Below are 16,185 nucleotides of genomic sequence, written 5' to 3'. Positions count from 1 at the left end.
CTCTTGATAACTTTAGATATGTTAACATTTTCTTCCTCTTAATCCCGTTATTCAACCCCTTAACATTCCAGCTGGCTATTTTGAAATCTGTCTGTCTATCCATCTTATATGTTGTCTCCTTGACCTGGAGACAACATATAAGATGACACCGCCATGGACCTCAACCAGCAGGCTTTGTGTTACCTGTTTCTTTATACAGGAGCATGTAGGGGTGGACTGCCTTTTTATTTGATTACCCTTTTCTCATGTTTTTGTTAGTTAGGGACATTTTGGGGGACGTTATACTCTTACTTGTTAAACACATGCTCCCATCCACTCTCTTGGTCCAGAAGCTCCATAATCCAAGTGTCCCAACTCAGGTCTGATGGCATGTTTTCAGTGGTGTTTTTAACCTCTTGGGAACTTTCACTACATTCCTTACTTGATGCAGAAAGAAGAAACGAGTCAGGGATGCATAGCAAGCACAACAAGACACCAGCAGTCCAGACCTTTCACCAACTGAAGACATTTGCAGCACCATAAAACATGACAGAGAAGAGCTGGGACTATGCGAAAGGGTGAAGTGCTGCAGTAAAGTTGCAATGGTCCTATCTTTTATACAGTCTATGGTTCACTCTATTAAGATGTGATTATTTCCAAGGCCCATTTAGTTTTAGTTAGCTGAAGCTAAACCAGAAGTTAAAACGAGATGGTGAAAAACATTTTTAGTTAATGTTACGACTGTTGTTGTAATGTTGTCTCATATGTAAATCTGAGTGTGCAGGTGCCTTTCCGTCATTGGTGCATCCATGGGACGGCCCATACAGATTGGCTCATGACCTGGAGACAACATATAAGATGACACCGCCATGGACCTCAACCGGCAGGCTTTGTGTTACCTGTTTCTTTATACAGGAGCATGTAGGGGTGGACTGCCTTTTTATTTGATTACCCTTTTCTCACGTTTTTGTTAGTTAGGGAGATAAGACATTGTCATTTGGTTTTATTCTTTTCATAAATAAGTTTTGTACATCCTTTAGATACGGTCCCTTTTGTTTGTTGTTTTGGGGTCCACCCCGAAGCTATAGTTCGCTCCTAACTAAAATGAAAATTAAAACTAGACTTATAACTGGCTGGCTGGTGTCCTTACCAGTGACCTTGGGTCTGAACTGTGGGCTCCTCTTTCCAGGTGTTCGTACTGCCTGAGTGGGACCAAGATGTGCCGTCTTGCCTCTTTTGGGTTTTCTGCATGTTTCTGGCTCAACATGCAAGTATCCACTTCTTGACGTTCGCTGTTGGTTGCAGCCACTTGAGGTTTCTGGGCTCATTTGGGTTCTCAACACTGGGTGACTTTGATGGGAGTGAAAGCATCCTCACAACATAAATCACCACACTACCTGCTTTTGTTTCAGATTTTTTCTTTATCCTTGTTAACATGTTTGGGTACTGGGTTTGCCTGTAATGCATTTTGTGCTCCAAAAGCTGTTATTTTGTGCAGCTGTGCTCCAAAAGCTGTTAGCATGACCTTTCTTATCATTAGATTGTGCCACACCAGCACCTGAGAGAAAAGCTTTGAGTTTGATTTTGTGTTTTGCAGGCACTCAGGAGAATAAGTCATGATGTTTCTTGTGTTTGTCATGTTAGTATCTCAGTGCTTGTCAATCACCAGTCAACAGTGTCACCACTGTGAACAACATCCTGCGACCGTTTGAGCCAAAACCTTCGAGAAGTCCCTGCAGCCGCTTCAAAACTCATCACTGAGCTCGATCTCTCTTTTAACACGCTGGAGACAACAATGAAAGATGACTTTCTTTCATATGCTGCTTTGAGGGCTTTGTTCGTGAACAACAACAGAATCAAAACCATCCATGAAGAGACATTTCACCCGCTGATTAATTTGGAGAAACTGGACTTCCACAAACCAGTTGGAGACTTTGTCTTCTGGATGGTTTCAGAACCTGATTTCTCTCCACTATTTCAATCTTTTGGGAAACAAATATACAACACTGGGTCCGGGAAACCTTTTCCTGCCACTGAGGAGCTTGAAGACCCTCCATTTTTGAGGAGCTTTCCTTCAGTCTGTCAGTGAAAGGGATTTTTTTTTTAACCTTGAAACTGCCGTGACCCTGTCCAAAGACCAACTGGCCGGGTCAGTCATGGATATTCACAAATACCCCATAGTACTGGTGGAAAAGAAATATCGAGGGAAAATCCATGTTCAGACCATGTTCAGTGTGTCGTGACACTTGCACGATGGAAGAACACACCCACTTGTTGGTGCCAGAAGAGCCACTGAGAAATTATTGTTTTAGCTGGCTCATTACAAGTCGATGGCTGGTCACCTGGAATAAGGTAAAACTCTGGAGCGAATAATTGCCCGATTTTACTGGCCAGGAAACTGTTTTAGACTTAGAGCTTTTTATTGTCATTGTGCAGTTTCTTGCACAGTGAAATTGGGTAAGTGGAGAGCATAGAGCCGCTGTATCTGTGCGCACCACCATCTTGCATTTTTTGCATGTTTGGATGTGCGCCGATGGTGTGCGTCCAGTGGTGTCAGCTGCTGAACCAGCTGGTCATTCAAAAAGCGCCTTTATGCCCCTCACCATTAATGGAGGTCCCATTTGAGCGCATTGGCATGGACCTCATTTTATCGATGAGAAAAAGAAAGTCTTTAGTTCAGCTGTTGTTAACTGATCTTGACTTTGTTGATTAAACGTTGCAAACCTGCCTTCAGTGTGTCCTGTACATGAGGTCATTTAGTACACCACAGCACGGTGAGTTTTTTGAGCTGATGAAGTTCAGCCAAAACAGGAAACATGCAGCAGGAGACAGTAACTTGTTAAAATGTTATAAAAGGTACAATTAAAGATTTTCACTCTTTAATTGATCCAAGGATAAATGTCTAATTTGGTCAAAATTTTATAAGCCATTTCTGGAGAGACTGCAGTGGAAATGTTGTCACTTTTGGACTTTGCTACCTGCAGCTAAACATTTGCAGCTAAATCATTGATTTAAAAGCAGAAGCTGCAACTGATCGAGGGAATATTTGTCTGAAAACTTAAACTGAACTCCAAGGGTACCATTGCTCCAGCTTACCATCTTTACCTGAGTGAATCAGTTTGTTGAACAATCTAAATGATTCAGAAACTTCTGTGACATCAACTTAACTAAGGCTCATTACAAATTTCACAAAACACTGCTGAATACTTTTAATATTTTTTTATTAGTTATTTTTGTTTTTGTTGTTATTTTGATTTTAATAAAACAAAAAAAATAAAGAATTAAATAATTTCTTTATTTTTTAATTTAATTTATTTTACAAATAAATTAATAATAATATTAATAATAATAACAACAAATTAGTGATGTCAGCGTTAACGTCATTAGTTAAAATGACGTTAACGCTGACAGCACTAATTTGTTGTTCCCAGAGAGCAAGCCAAACACTGGTCCAGAAAAGGACGATCTCTAGTAGTGGTGCACTACTAGTAGATTTTGTTTTAACCTCCTAGGACCTGGTGTCCACATATGTGGACATAACATTTTGGGTTGTCTAGACCAAAATACAAAATTTTGCTCTTCAAAAACCTGATATCCACTTATGAGGGAGGACATTACACTGCCACTGTTCAATCGAAATTTAAAATGAACGTCCTCATATGTGGATCTCATTGTTTTGAGAAACAAAAAAAAGATAGTCCGAATCTGATGTCTTTGTTTTTACATCGATCAGGTCCCAATCAACCCAAATGGCACAGAGAAATTAAAAATGCATGCCATGAAAGAGTTCAGGTCTTAGGATGTTAAAAATGTCCCTGCTGATGAGACCAGTGAATGTGGGGCGACGGTGGCAAGAAAAAACTCCCTCCTGGAGGAAGAAATCTTGGGAGGAACCAGGCTCTCTGGGAGGACCCTTCCTCCTGAGGGCAATACTTACCAGTACTTGTCCTCCAGTGTGCGATGGTGGGCTGGGACGACTGCTTTTCCTTCTCAGCATGATGATGACCTTAACTTCCTTCCTTCCTTCCATTTCCTGTTTCAGAACTGAGAATGAAGACAAAACTGGTTAACAAGGTAACAGGACATTTAAAAATTCTCTCACTTCAGGATGAGATGCTGTGTCTTCTTACGTTTCTCTTGTAAAACAGGATGTAGGCCGAGTGCTGCTGTTCCTCACAAGCTGCAGATCCAGTTGTGTGGAGCACCTGTGCGTCATTATAGGTGAGCCAGCGATCTGATGTAGAGTGCTGACTCTCCTCAGGATGGACAGAACTACAGATGTAGTGTCCTGAAATCACATTAAGACAAATGAATCCAACTTCTGGAAGTCAACTGATTCAAGCAAACAGTGATTTTGACTTAGTGCTTCTTAGAACATCAAAAGCTTTTGTGTGTGAGTCCTTCACTGAAAAGTAGCAAGTTTTCATTTTCTGTTTGTAACAAGTCTGTTGTTTTACCTGACTCTGTGCCTCCATAATGACTGATGATGCTGACAAGACTGTAACAGCCACCACCCTGAGAAGGAACAAATCCAAAGAGTGTTAGTTTCATAAAGTCTCACATCAGTGCCATAATTAAGCTGATTTGCTGAGGCTACGTCCACACGAATGCGTTTTCGTTTGAAAACACATCGTTTTCTCTCCGCTTTGACCTCCCGTCCACACTGAGACGGCGTTTTCCTCGAGGAAAAACACAGCATCTTGAAAACGCTCTCGAAAACGCATACATTTGAAAACGGAGCTGTCCCGTCGCAGTGTGGACACTCGAAAACGCAGACTTTCTAAAACGATGACGCATTTTAGTCATGTGATGCAGTCATGTGAGCAATTAAACAAAGATAGCCGAGTGCATTATACAGCAGTTGTTTTGATTGCTGTCAACTTTGACAGCCCTAAAAAAGATTAATATCAGTTTGTACATGCTCCGGATAGCTTTTCTTCAAATTCTGTAATTCTCACTCACTTTTGCGCATGCGCAGGACTGGAACGTAAGCGTTTTCGGCCGTTTCAATGCAGACGCACAACTATTTGAAAATGACTGAAAACGCTAGTGTGGACACGGAGTTTTCAAATCTATCCGGGCTAGTGTGGACGTAGCCTGAGACGTTCTGCAGTCTGTTTTTACCTGATTGGATGGCACCACCAAGTCCCTCTGCAGCCTGACGGGGTCATCCACCTTCTGAATCTTGTAGGTTTGTGTAAAGCCAAACCTCTTCAGATGCAAGATCAGAACTCTGGCAGAAAAGAAAAAAAACACAAACAAGGTAGAAAATAAGAAGAATGAGTGTCAAACACAAACAGAAGATGAGAGAAAACGACTGCTCAAGTATTGTCTCGAAAAACTCTGATATTTGATGCGCCACAGTTTGGAAACCTGGTCAGTCGATCAATTCTGATGTGACCTTACTCACCTTGGCAGTGTATCAAAAGACGACTTCAGTTCTGAGGCCGTCCCTCCACAATCACAGCGAAATTCTATTTCTTGTTCCTGAACAACAGCACAGAGAAAACAGGCTTTATGGTAGAAAGAAATCTCAACATATGCACACACACATACACACAAACACTAACAAAAAAGGTGTGTTAAGATCGCTGACACTACAACTCTATTGGAATTTGTGATCTTACCTTCAAGTATGTCTCTAACATGTTTATAACAGACCCCTCTGGAACCAGGTCAAGAGACAAGCTGGTGAATTCCTCTTGCTGTGACGATTGGTGACCGCAGCTACACATTTCAGGAGTAACGTAGTTAAAGTAAAGATCAGGTAGGTGGAAAAGAGGTATATGAAAATATTGCAACCAGCTCTGCGTTTCTGAAAGACAGGCTTACCTCTTGCATGTCCTCATGTTTTCCATTTTAAAAATGTGATGGTCTTCTACTGGGCAGGTATAACTTTGGCCCAGGAGAGCTGCGTTCCTCTCCAGGTGAGGTGCGAGCCTTTTGACCTCATTGAGGAACAATGTTAGGAATTCATGAGCGTCCTGAAAGAAAAGCAGAGAGATTTAAAACAGTACATCAAAATCAGAAGGTAAAGCAAAAAACGAAATGTCCAAATAGCTGACGCACTTTCTGTGCACTGCCGGTGTATTCAGGAGCTTGATTGCTGAATGCCTTCTTAAAAGCTCTTAGGTGGTGATCTTTAAGGCCATAATCTGTTGACTCATGACAGTCCCTGACATCAATGAGCCTTCTGTAGAAAGGAAAGGGTAAACAGACATTTCTGCTGTTAGATCTCTTTGTTCTTCAGGTTTTTGAAGAAAGTAGAAGGTTGACGTAGCGCACCTTAAGAGCTGAGCTTCTGGATCTGTGCTCCACAAAACCTCCTGACGCCCGATGTCTCTTATGAACTCCTCGATGTTGAGGAGGCTCTGCAGGCAGGAGTTCATGTAGCAGGTGTTTCCGATGTTTGGAAACCTGACACACACGCACAACGTTTACAGTATCAGTGTAAAAGAATTCATTTTCTCCACTTTGACAAAGTGAGCTTTGGTCTTTGTGCACCACGTGTACTCACCCGAAGCAGTCTGTAGTCTCAGTTTGACTTTCTATTATTTTTCCACCGCATGCTACACTGCTCCAAAAAGGTAAAAACACGAACACACAATTAGGAAAGATGTCAGGATGCTGAGCAGTGTATGTGCATGTATGCATGAGCTTTGAAGTTGAAACATTTTGGAGGACGTCTTTCTCTTACCTGTTAAACACATGCTCCCATCCACTCTCTTGGTCCAGAAGCTCCATAATCCAAGTGTCCCAACTCAGGTCTGCTGGGATCTTTTCCGCGGTGCTTCTTACCTGATATATATATAGGACATAGCTGTGTGCCTCATTGCTCTTAATTGCTCTCATTTAAATGCTTGATGACAGTGACTCTTTCCATAAAACATACCTTCCCGGATTTAAAAAGAGACCAGCGAGACCTTTTTTGTGTCTTCACAGTGTTGCTCTCTGCCTCTGCATCGCTGTCAGTTTGCTGCAGAGGACGAACAAACATAAGTTTATTAAAAAAGTAAAGTCACTTAAAATTAACAAGTACATTTTAAAGAGAATGTGCATTTCATATGTTTTGTGTAAAAGCAAACCGAGGAACAGCAGAAGAAGTGTCTCCATTTTCTCTTCTTTTGACCATTTTCAGGGTTAGCTGGTGTGGCAGCAACAGAAGCATCCGGGATGCTGATGAGGACAAAAGTGTAAATGTTGTGGAAATTTATAAGAAGGAGTACATTTTGCTAATACAGATTGCTAATAAAAATGAATAACTGTAATGGAATACCAACATGAACAAAATCATGTATTTTATACATTTACACTCTACATTTTCAAACGCTAATCTCTGCATCCATATAAATAATAGACAAGACTAGAAGTAGTAAAAAAGATGCAAATACACAAGGTGGAAGAAAAACGCCAATAAAAGGGAAATAAAAGAGCTCCAACTAAAGCACTGCTAAAAATATCTCCAGCAGCATTAAAGAGTGGCGCATTTCTTTACCTCTGATGAGACGTAGAAGGAATTTCCTTCTCTGCCACGTTTTGTTTGTGTAATTTCTGTTTAGAAACAAGAAAACCAACATCAGTAATGGCATAAAACAAACATACCAAGTGGGTCTCTCCATGAAAAGTGTCCAGTTAGAAAATTTGGTATTATTTTATATTATTTATCACTTTAGTGAGCTGTCAGCTCATGAAGCAGATATATAGGAATATCTTTAAATAAAATAAAAACAATTTATTCATGCTTTAAATTGAGTTTTAAAGTTTGTCCTATGAGATACAAAATCCTTCACTTGGTTCTGATCAAAATTCAGTTTTTACAGAAATCATCCATGAAGCTTCAAAAATGCTTATTCACCATAAAAAATATTTAGAGAAACATCCTGCAAGTCTCTTCGAACTTACCTTTCTGTGAAAAAAAAACGTTTAAACATCTTTGAACTTAATTTGAGGACATAGCTGTGTGCTAAATTGCTCTTAATTCTTCTCATTTAACTGTGATGAGTAAATGCTTGATGACAGTGACTCTTTCCATAAAACATACCTTCCAGAATTTAAAAAGAAACCAGCGACACTTTTTTTGTGTCTTCACAGTGTTGCTCTCTGCCTCTGCATCGCTGTCAGTTTGCTGCAGAGGACGAACAAACATACGTTTATTAAAAAAGTAAAGTCACTTTAAATTAACAAGTGCAATTTAAAGAGAATGTGCATTTCATATGTTTTGTGTAAAAGCAAACCGAGGAACAGCAGAGGTGTCTCCATTTTCTCTTCTTCTTTTGAACATTTTCAGCAACAGAAGCATCCGGGATGCTGATGAGGACAAAAGTGTAAATGTTATTTTTCAAAGTGGAAATTTTTAACAAGAAGTACATGCTGGAGATTGCAAATAAAAATGAATAACTGTAATGGAACAAAATCATGTATTTTGTACATTTACACTCTACATTTTCAAACGCTAATCTCTGAATCAATATAAATTATAGACAAGACTAGAAGTAGTAAAAAAGATGTAAATACAAAACACCAATAAAAGGGAAATAAAAGAGCTCCAACTAAAGCACTGCTATAAATATCTCCAGCAGCATTAAAGAGTGGCGCATTTCTTTACCTCTGATGAGACGTAGAAGGAATTTCCTTCTCTGCCACGTTTTGTTTGTGTGATTTCTGTTTAGAAACAAGAAAACCAACATCAGTAATGGCATAAAACAAAGTATATGGTATGAAAATACAAAATCCTTCATTTGGATTCAAAATTCAGTTTTTACAGAAATCATCCAAGAAGCTTCCTTAAAAGTTTCAAAAATGCTTGTTTACCATAAGAAAATATTCAGAGAAATGTGCTGCGAGTCTCTTCAAACTTACCTTTCTGTGAAAAAGAAGTTTAAACATCTTTGGACTTGATGCGATCGCAGCGAAAATCTCCTCAGCTTTACAAAAGTTCAACTGAAAACAAGCAGTCCAAGGTTGTATATTTATAAACTTTCAGCATAGAATGTTCATACCCTGAACAGCAAACATCATCATTATGATGTATGGGGCTAATTTGCATATTTTGGAACGTATGCTCATTTGAACTGTGTGGTACTCGTCTCCAAGCAACTGCTACAAAAACAGGTCAAGTCAAGTGGCTTTTATTGTCATTTTAACCACGTGCAGAGGTACTGTACAGAGTGAAATGAGACAGCGTTCCTCCGAGACCCTGGTGCTATATATGACATATACGGACAAACCCAGGACTACATAAAGTGCAGTGTGCATAAACTGCAAAAATAAACAAGACAAAACAGTGCAAAACTAGACAGAACAGGACGATACAGACACAAGACAATGGAAATGTGCAAAATGCTGAGTATTGTGCAAAAGTAACTTGGTGTCTGTATGTATGTGTGTGTGTGTGAGATACTGCAGATAAGTGCTTGGTAGTGACGTGTGTGAAGGTGTGCGTGTGCCAGTGCAGTCACTGAGTGTTCAGGGGTCTGACGGCTTGTGGGAAGAAACTTTTCCGTAGTTTGGTAGCGAGGGCCCGGATGTTCTGGGACCTCTTTCCAGAAGGCAGCAGGGTGAAGAGTGTGTTTGAAGGCTGTGTGTGGTCCTCCAGCAAGCGGGTGTTATAAGGAGGGGAGAGGGGCTCCAATGATCTTCTCAGCTGCTCTCACAATCCGTTGTAGGGTACTGCGATCCAATGCGCTGCAGTTACCATACCAGACAGTGATGCAGCTACTTAGGATGCTCTCGTTAGTCCCACTGTAAAAGGTGGTGAGAATGGATGGTGGGAGATGGGCTTTCCTCAGCTTCTGCATGAAGTAGAGACGCTGCTGGGCCTTCTTGGTTATGGAGCTGGTGTTGAGGGAGCAGGAGAGGTTCTCCGCCAGGTGGACACCAAGAAATCTGGTCCTCTTCTTGACGACCTCCACAGAGGATCCATTGATCTTAAGTGGGCAGTGATCCCACTGTGCTCTCCTGAAGTCAACAATCTCTTTTGTTTTGTCCACGTTCAGAGACAGGTTGTTGACTCTACACCTCTACAGATGGCCCGCAGTGCAACCCTTCAGCTTCCTAGTAGATGCACCTATATACAAATTTAAAGACCTAGGAGACTTACGTCTCGTCACAGAGTTGTAGCATTCACAACATTTTCAGAAAACTTGACCTTTGAACTTGAGGTCAAGGTCACTGATATTCAAACTGACCCCAGAACTTTAGTAGATGCACCAATGGCATCAATTCAAAATCCTGCCCCTCGTTCTCGAATTATTGTCTTGACCAAGCTGAGTATACAATTATGAAACAATCATTTCCCATTTTATTTCACTATCTGTAACTACGACAAATAAACAGTATTTGGGACACAAGTCACTATTAAAGTGGTTAGTGAGACTCCACATCTGATAACAGTATAACACACTGCTTATTTATGTAAAATTGTCATCAATAAATGTGTTCAAAACAGAAGCTACACTGGCTTTAAAAGTTTTTGTTAACTCTGACTACCTGTCTGCTCTTACCTGTTTCTTTTGCTCTCTGCTGTCTTCATCCTCCATCCAACTCTACAGCTATTGTTAGGGATGACATGATGAAACTGAAGGGTGTCTGGGCACTGAAAAAAAGAAAGAAGAGAGATTGGATTAGGCTGCAGCTGGCGTGCCATTCTCTCACTTCAGGATGAGATGCTGTGTCTTCTTACGTTAATCTCGTAAAACAGGATGTAGGCTGAGTGCTGCTGTTCCTCACAAGCTGCAGATCCAGTTGTGTGCAGCACCTGTGCGTCATTATAGGTGAGCCAAGGATCTGATGTAGAGTGTGGACTCTCCTCAGGATGGACAGAATTACAGATGCAGCAGCTGTTTCCGATGTATGGAAACCTGACACACAAACACAAAGTTTACAGTATCAGTGTAAAATAATTCATTTTGTCCAGGTTGAGAAGGTGAGCTTTGGTCCTTGTGCACCACGTGTACTCACCTGAAGCCGTCTGTAGTCTGAATTTTATTTTCCATTATTTATCCACCGCCCAAATGTTTCACTACGCTACTGCAAAAAGGTAAAAACACAAACACACAATTAGACACTGAGCACTGGATGTGCATGTATGCATGAGCTTTGAAGTTTAAACTTTTTTTTATCATCAACAATTTTTATTTATTTCATTTTAAACTTCAATAACAGAGCTTAAGGATAACTACATAAATAAATAGTTTAAAAAACAAACAAACAAAAACAAAACAACAGCAAAACACAACAACAACAAAAAACAAAAAAAACAAAACAAAGGGAAGTTATCCTATTCTTTCTTCGCACACCAATCCCCACACCACCACTCTGTCATTACTCCTCTGTTCTTCAAGTTACAGAAAGCCAGCTTGTAAAGGGGACCAAATACAATCATATTGAGGCAATTTGTCTAATAAACCATAAGTCACTTTTTCGTAAGACGCCAACTTAGCCATTGTCTTTAGCCACTCTTCATAGGGAGGGGGGTTCTTTTTCCGCCAATGTCTTAGCAGGACCCGTTTGGCCGTAGTAAGAGCCAAAATAATCCATCTTTTTGTATAACTGGAAAAATCTCCATCAGAAAGTTCTGTGGTTATACCAAGTATGGACAGTTTTGGTGAGATACCAAATCTCCTTTTTAAAACACTGAAAATTACCTCCATTATATTTTCCCACCAATCCCGAAGTGCCGAACAGCTCCATAAGATATGTAAAATCGAAGCATTTTGACCATCACATCTCCAACATTCGTCCGTAGAGGCCAGGTTCCATTTATACAATTGTTGCGGTGTTCGATGCCACCTATGGATTATCTTAAGTTGAATAAATCTACTGCCTGTTTCTTTACACATAGTATTAACATTTTGAAAACATGAATCCCATTCAACTGAAGATATGTCCAATGCCATGTCCTGGGCCCAGTAGCCCTTAACTTTAAGGAGAGGGTCAGCTGACCGTTCTTGCAATAAGTGATAAATCTTAGCGTTGGTACCTTTACCCAAGGGTGATCTTGAGAGCAGGACTTCCACAGGGCTGCCCACAGGACAACTCAAGGGGGTTCCCAGCCACTTCGATAATGAACTATGTATTTGGACATATCTCCAGAATTGATTACGGTCGCAGCAGATGGCCGCCCCTCCCTGAGCCTGGTTCTGCCGGAGGTTTCTTCCTGTTAAAAGGCAGTTTTTCCTTCCCACTGTCGCCAAAGTGCTTGCTCATAGGGGATCATATGATTGTTGGGTTTTTCTCTGTATCTATGAAGCGCCTTGAGGCGACTTTTGTTGTGATTTGGCGCTATATAAATAAAATTGAATTGAATTGAATTGAATTACGCTGCAACTTATATAACTCTACAATTTTATCAAAGCTTAAAAAACATTTAGTCCCACAGTCAAATAAATCTGATACATTAAGGATGCCTGCTTTACGCCACTGTAACCAGTCAACCGATGTCCCTCCAATTAAAATTCTTTTATTACTCCATAAGGTTGCCGAAGGTGATTTAATAAAGTCCCAGCGACCTGCCCTATGTAATTTAAACCACAATGTCTTTGCAATTATAGGATGGGTAGTTTTATGACTGGTATCAAACAGCTCCCTCCAAGGAGAAATACCGCCATTAACTTCCGTCTCCGAATCCCACCCTCCCCAAAGCTAAGGGCTCGCCAGCGAGGCGCGTGAGAGCGAGGAAAATGTTTTAAAAAAGGGAAAGGAGGATGAGGAGACACTGAGGGTCCGAGGTCTAAACGGAAGGCTGTGTTCAGGTAACCCGCCCTCCGCAGACCTAAGCGTACGCTAGCGAGGCTCTTGAGAACGATGTAGAGGGAGCAAGGATGAGGAGGAGGCAAGGAGTGTCTGAAGTCCAAACGGAGGGCGGTGTTCGCATAATAGGCAGGCCACATAGCTGGTCTTTCACTAGCGAGGCAGATGAGAACGAAGGTGAGGGAGCAAGAAGGACGAGGGGCATGGAGAGCCCCAGGTCCAACTGGAGGGTGGTGTTCACATAATAGGCAGGCCAAGCAGCTGCTCTTTCACTAGCGAGGCGCTTGAGAACGATGTAGAGGGAGTAAGGAGTACGAGGAGCAACGGAGAGCCCGAGGTCCAACTAGAGGGCGGTGTTCGCGAAACCGGCCATCCGCAGACCTAAGCGTACGCTCGCGAAGAGCATAAACGGAGGGCGGTGTTCACATAATGGGCAGGCCAAACGGCTGCTCTTTCACTAGCAAGGCACTTGAGAATGATAAGAGGGAGCAAGGAGGATGAGGAGCAATGCAGACCCCGAGGTCCAACTGGAGGGTGGTGTTTGCGTAATAGGTAGGCCAAACAGCTTCTCTTTCACTAGCGAGGCGCATGAAAACGAAGGAGAAGGAGCAAGGAGGACGAGGAGGCATGGAGAGCCCGAGGTCCTCACCGAAGGGGGTGTTCACGAAACCGGCCCTCTGCAGACCTAAGCGTACGCTAGCGAGGAGCATAAACGGAGGGCGGTGTTCGCGTAATGGGCAGGGAAAATGGCTGCTCTTTCACTAGCGAGGCCCTTGAGAACGATGTAGAGGGAGTAAGGAGTACGAGGAGCAACGCAGAGCCCGAGGTCCAACTGGAGGGCGGTGTTCGCGTAATAGGCAGGCCAAACAGCTGCGCTTTCACTAGCGAGGCCCTTGAGAACGATGTAGAGGGAGCAAGGAGTACGAGGAGCAACGCAGAGCCCGAGGTCCAACTGGAGGGCGGTGTTCGCGTAATAGGAAGGCCAAACAGCTTCTCTTTCACTAGCGAGGCGCATGACAACGGTAGAGAAGGAGCAAGGAGGACAAGGAGCAATGGAGAGCCCGATGTCCTCACCGAAGGGGGTGTTCGCGAAACCGGCCCTCCACAGACCTAAGCATACACTAGCGAGGAGCATAAACGGAGGGCGGTGTTCGCGTAATAGGAAGGCCAAACAGCTGCGCTTTCACTAGCGAGGCACTTGAGAATGATGGAGAGAGAGCAAGGAGGACACGGAGGCACGGAAAGCCCGAGGTCCTTACCGACGGGGGTGTTCGCGAAACCGGCCCTCCGGAGACCTAAGCGTACGCTAGCGAGGAGCATGAGAACGATGTAGAGGGAGCAAGGAGGAGGAGGAGGCAAGGAGTTTCTGAAGTCCAAACGGAGGGCGGTGTTCGCGTAATAGGCAGGCCAAGCAGCTGCTCTTTCACTAGCAAGGCGCAGGAGAACGATGGAGAAGGAGCAAGGAGGACAAGGAGCAACGGAGAGCTCGATGTCCTCACCGACGGCGGTTTTCGCAAAACCCACCCTCTGCAAGCCTAAGCGTACTCTAGCGAGGAGCGTGACAAGGATGTAGAGGGAGCAAGGAGGACGAGGAGGCTCGGAGAGCCTGAGGTCCAACTGGAGGGCGGTTTTCGCGTAATAGGCAGGCCAAGCAGCTGCTCTTTCACTAGCGAGGCGCAGGAGAACGATGGAGAAGGAGCAAGGAAGACGAGGAGCAACGGAGAACCCGTGGTCCTCACTTAGGCCCATTTACGCGTAACCCAAGGCCCATCCGGCAAAGCGCTCACCTGCGAGGAGCAGGAGAACGGAGCAGAAGGAGGTCGCAGGACGGGGAGGCAGGGAGAGTCCGAAGTCCTCACTTAGGCCGGTTTATGCGAACACTGCCGAGAAGGAGACATTGATGATGATGATGATGATGAGGTGAAGTTGAGAGTTGTTTGCTCCGGCGGTTCGGGGTCCCTCCAGACCCCAGTGTTTGTCATCGTAACTTACGAATGTGCATTGGGGTTGCGAAATACCCCATCGCCATTACTAAGGGGTCACAGTGTACCCACGGAGTAGAGAGCACCCCCAGTCCTCGCGAAGGCCGGTTTACGCGTAACTTGGGGCCCACCCGGCTAAGCGCTTGCCTGCGAGGAGCAGGAGAATGGAGCAGAAGGAGGTAGGAAGGCGGCAGGGAGAGTCTGAGGCCCTCAAGGAGGGCGGTTTACGCGAACTCTGCCCTCTGTAAAGCCAAGCGTCCAACAGCGAGGCCCAGGAGAACTGAGGAGAGGGCCGGTTTACATGAAGACTACCCTCTGTAAAGCTGAGCGTTTGCAAGCGCAGGGTAGAAGGACCAAGGAGAAGGAGGAAGGAGACGATGATGATGATGATGATGATGATGATGATGATTATGTGAAGGTGAGAGATGTTTGCTCCGGTGGTTCGGGGTCCCTCGAGACCCCAGTATTTGCCATCGTAACTTACGAATGTGGTGTGGGGTGGCGAAATACCCCATCATGATCACTAAGGGGTCACAGAGTACCCACGGAGCGCCCGCGGTCCCCACTTGGGCCGGTTTACGCGTAACCCGGGGCTCATCCGGCTAAGCGCTTGCCTGCGGGGAGCTGGAGAACGGGGGAGAAGGAGGAAGGAGGTCGAGGAGGAACGGAGAGTCCGAGGTCCTAACTGAGGCCGGTGTACGCGAACACTCTCGAGAAGGAGACGATGATGATGATGATGATGATGATGATTATGTGAAGTTGAGAGATGTTTGCTCCGGTGGTTCGGGGTCCCTCGAGACCCCAGTATTTGCCATCGTAACTTACGAATGTGGTGTGGGGTGGCGAAATACCCCATCATGATCACTAAGGGGTCACAGAGTACCCACGGAGCACGGAGCGCCCGCGGTCCCCACTTGGGCCGGTTTACGCGTAACCCGGGGCCCATCCGGCTAAGCGCTCGCCTGCGGGGAGCAGGAGAACGGGGGAGAAGGAGGAAGGAGGTCGAGGAGGAACGGAGAGTCCGAGGTCCTCACTTAGGCCGGTGTACGCGAACACTCTCGAGAAGGAGACGATGATGATGATGATGTGAAGTTGAGAGTTGTTGCCGTGGCGCTTTGGGGTCCCTCCAGACCCCAAGGTTTGCCATCGTAACTTACGTGATCGATGGAGGGTTACAACAAATTAGGTGCCTTTGTCCGACGCTGTGACGAGACCCGCTATAGCCGGGGGTCAGCCTGACCCCCATCTGCCCCCACCGCGAACCGGCGCCCTGTTTCGCGACGAGACCTGGGTCCGCGCTGCCGGGGTCTGCGTGACCCCTTCTTTTTTTTTTTTTTGGTCCAGGGCGCACAAGGGTTAAACGATGCGGTGAGCTACCCCAAAGAAACTGCCGGATTAAAAAGTCTAGATCTTTGAAATACTTATCTGGAATGTGTAATGGAATATTAGATAAAATATAAAAGATCATGGGTGC

General features: G+C 44.1%; 1 protein-coding gene and 2 long non-coding RNA genes across 4 annotated transcripts; all 3 read right to left on the bottom strand.

Moving 5' to 3' along the window:
• Window positions 1-3,229: 3,229 nt before the first annotated feature.
• Window positions 3,230-6,767, bottom strand: LOC146382219 (ubiquitin carboxyl-terminal hydrolase 37-like). The gene is made up of 11 exons (XM_084932695.1): window positions 6,677-6,767; window positions 6,497-6,553; window positions 6,265-6,396; window positions 6,049-6,172; window positions 5,812-5,963; window positions 5,607-5,706; window positions 5,390-5,466; window positions 5,104-5,212; window positions 4,437-4,494; window positions 4,110-4,267; window positions 3,230-4,023 (listed from the first exon to the last, which is right to left on the bottom strand). The coding sequence occupies exons 1-11, from the start codon at window positions 6,721-6,723 to the stop codon at window positions 4,018-4,020; spliced, it is 1,020 nt and encodes a 339-aa protein (XP_084788821.1). The 5' UTR covers window positions 6,724-6,767; the 3' UTR covers window positions 3,230-4,017.
• A 4-nt stretch (window positions 6,768-6,771) lies between these two features.
• On the bottom strand, window positions 6,772-8,897 carry LOC146382218 (uncharacterized). 2 transcript variants are annotated; one of them, XR_014800629.1, is made up of 5 exons: window positions 8,214-8,897; window positions 8,021-8,104; window positions 7,475-7,530; window positions 7,065-7,155; window positions 6,772-6,955 (listed from the first exon to the last, which is right to left on the bottom strand). It is a non-coding gene; the product is annotated as an uncharacterized LOC146382218 (long non-coding RNA). The 2 variants fall into 2 exon arrangements; XR_014800630.1 differs by having other exon boundaries at window positions 8,021-8,286; window positions 8,585-8,897.
• Window positions 8,898-9,582: 685 nt separating this feature from the next.
• Window positions 9,583-12,071, bottom strand: LOC146382217 (uncharacterized). Its single transcript, XR_014800603.1, has 3 exons — window positions 11,625-12,071; window positions 10,661-11,007; window positions 9,583-10,573 (listed from the first exon to the last, which is right to left on the bottom strand). It is a non-coding gene; the product is annotated as an uncharacterized LOC146382217 (long non-coding RNA).
• Between the last annotated feature and the right edge of the window lie 4,114 nt (window positions 12,072-16,185).

Source organism: Perissodus microlepis, chromosome 7 (genome assembly GCF_051167445.1).
Source record: "Perissodus microlepis isolate ML-2025 ecotype Zambia chromosome 7, ASM5116744v1, whole genome shotgun sequence".
In the NCBI taxonomy this organism is placed as follows: domain Eukaryota; kingdom Metazoa; phylum Chordata; class Actinopteri; order Cichliformes; family Cichlidae; genus Perissodus; species Perissodus microlepis.
This window is presented reverse-complemented; position numbering and strand designations above follow the sequence as displayed.

Bases quoted from the DNA above. Each gene is read 5' to 3' on its own strand.
- LOC146382219 (XM_084932695.1), bottom strand. From the start codon at position 6,723: ATGGAGCTTCTGGACCAAGAGAGTGGATGGGAGCATGTGTTTAACAG. The intron at 4,495-5,103 runs GTAAAAACAGAC...GTTCCTTCTCAG, and splicing joins TGGTGGTGCCATCCAATCAG to GGTGGTGGCTGTTACAGTCT. The intron at 4,268-4,436 runs GTAAAACAACAG...ATGTGATTTCAG, and splicing joins TTATGGAGGCACAGAGTCAG to GACACTACATCTGTAGTTCT.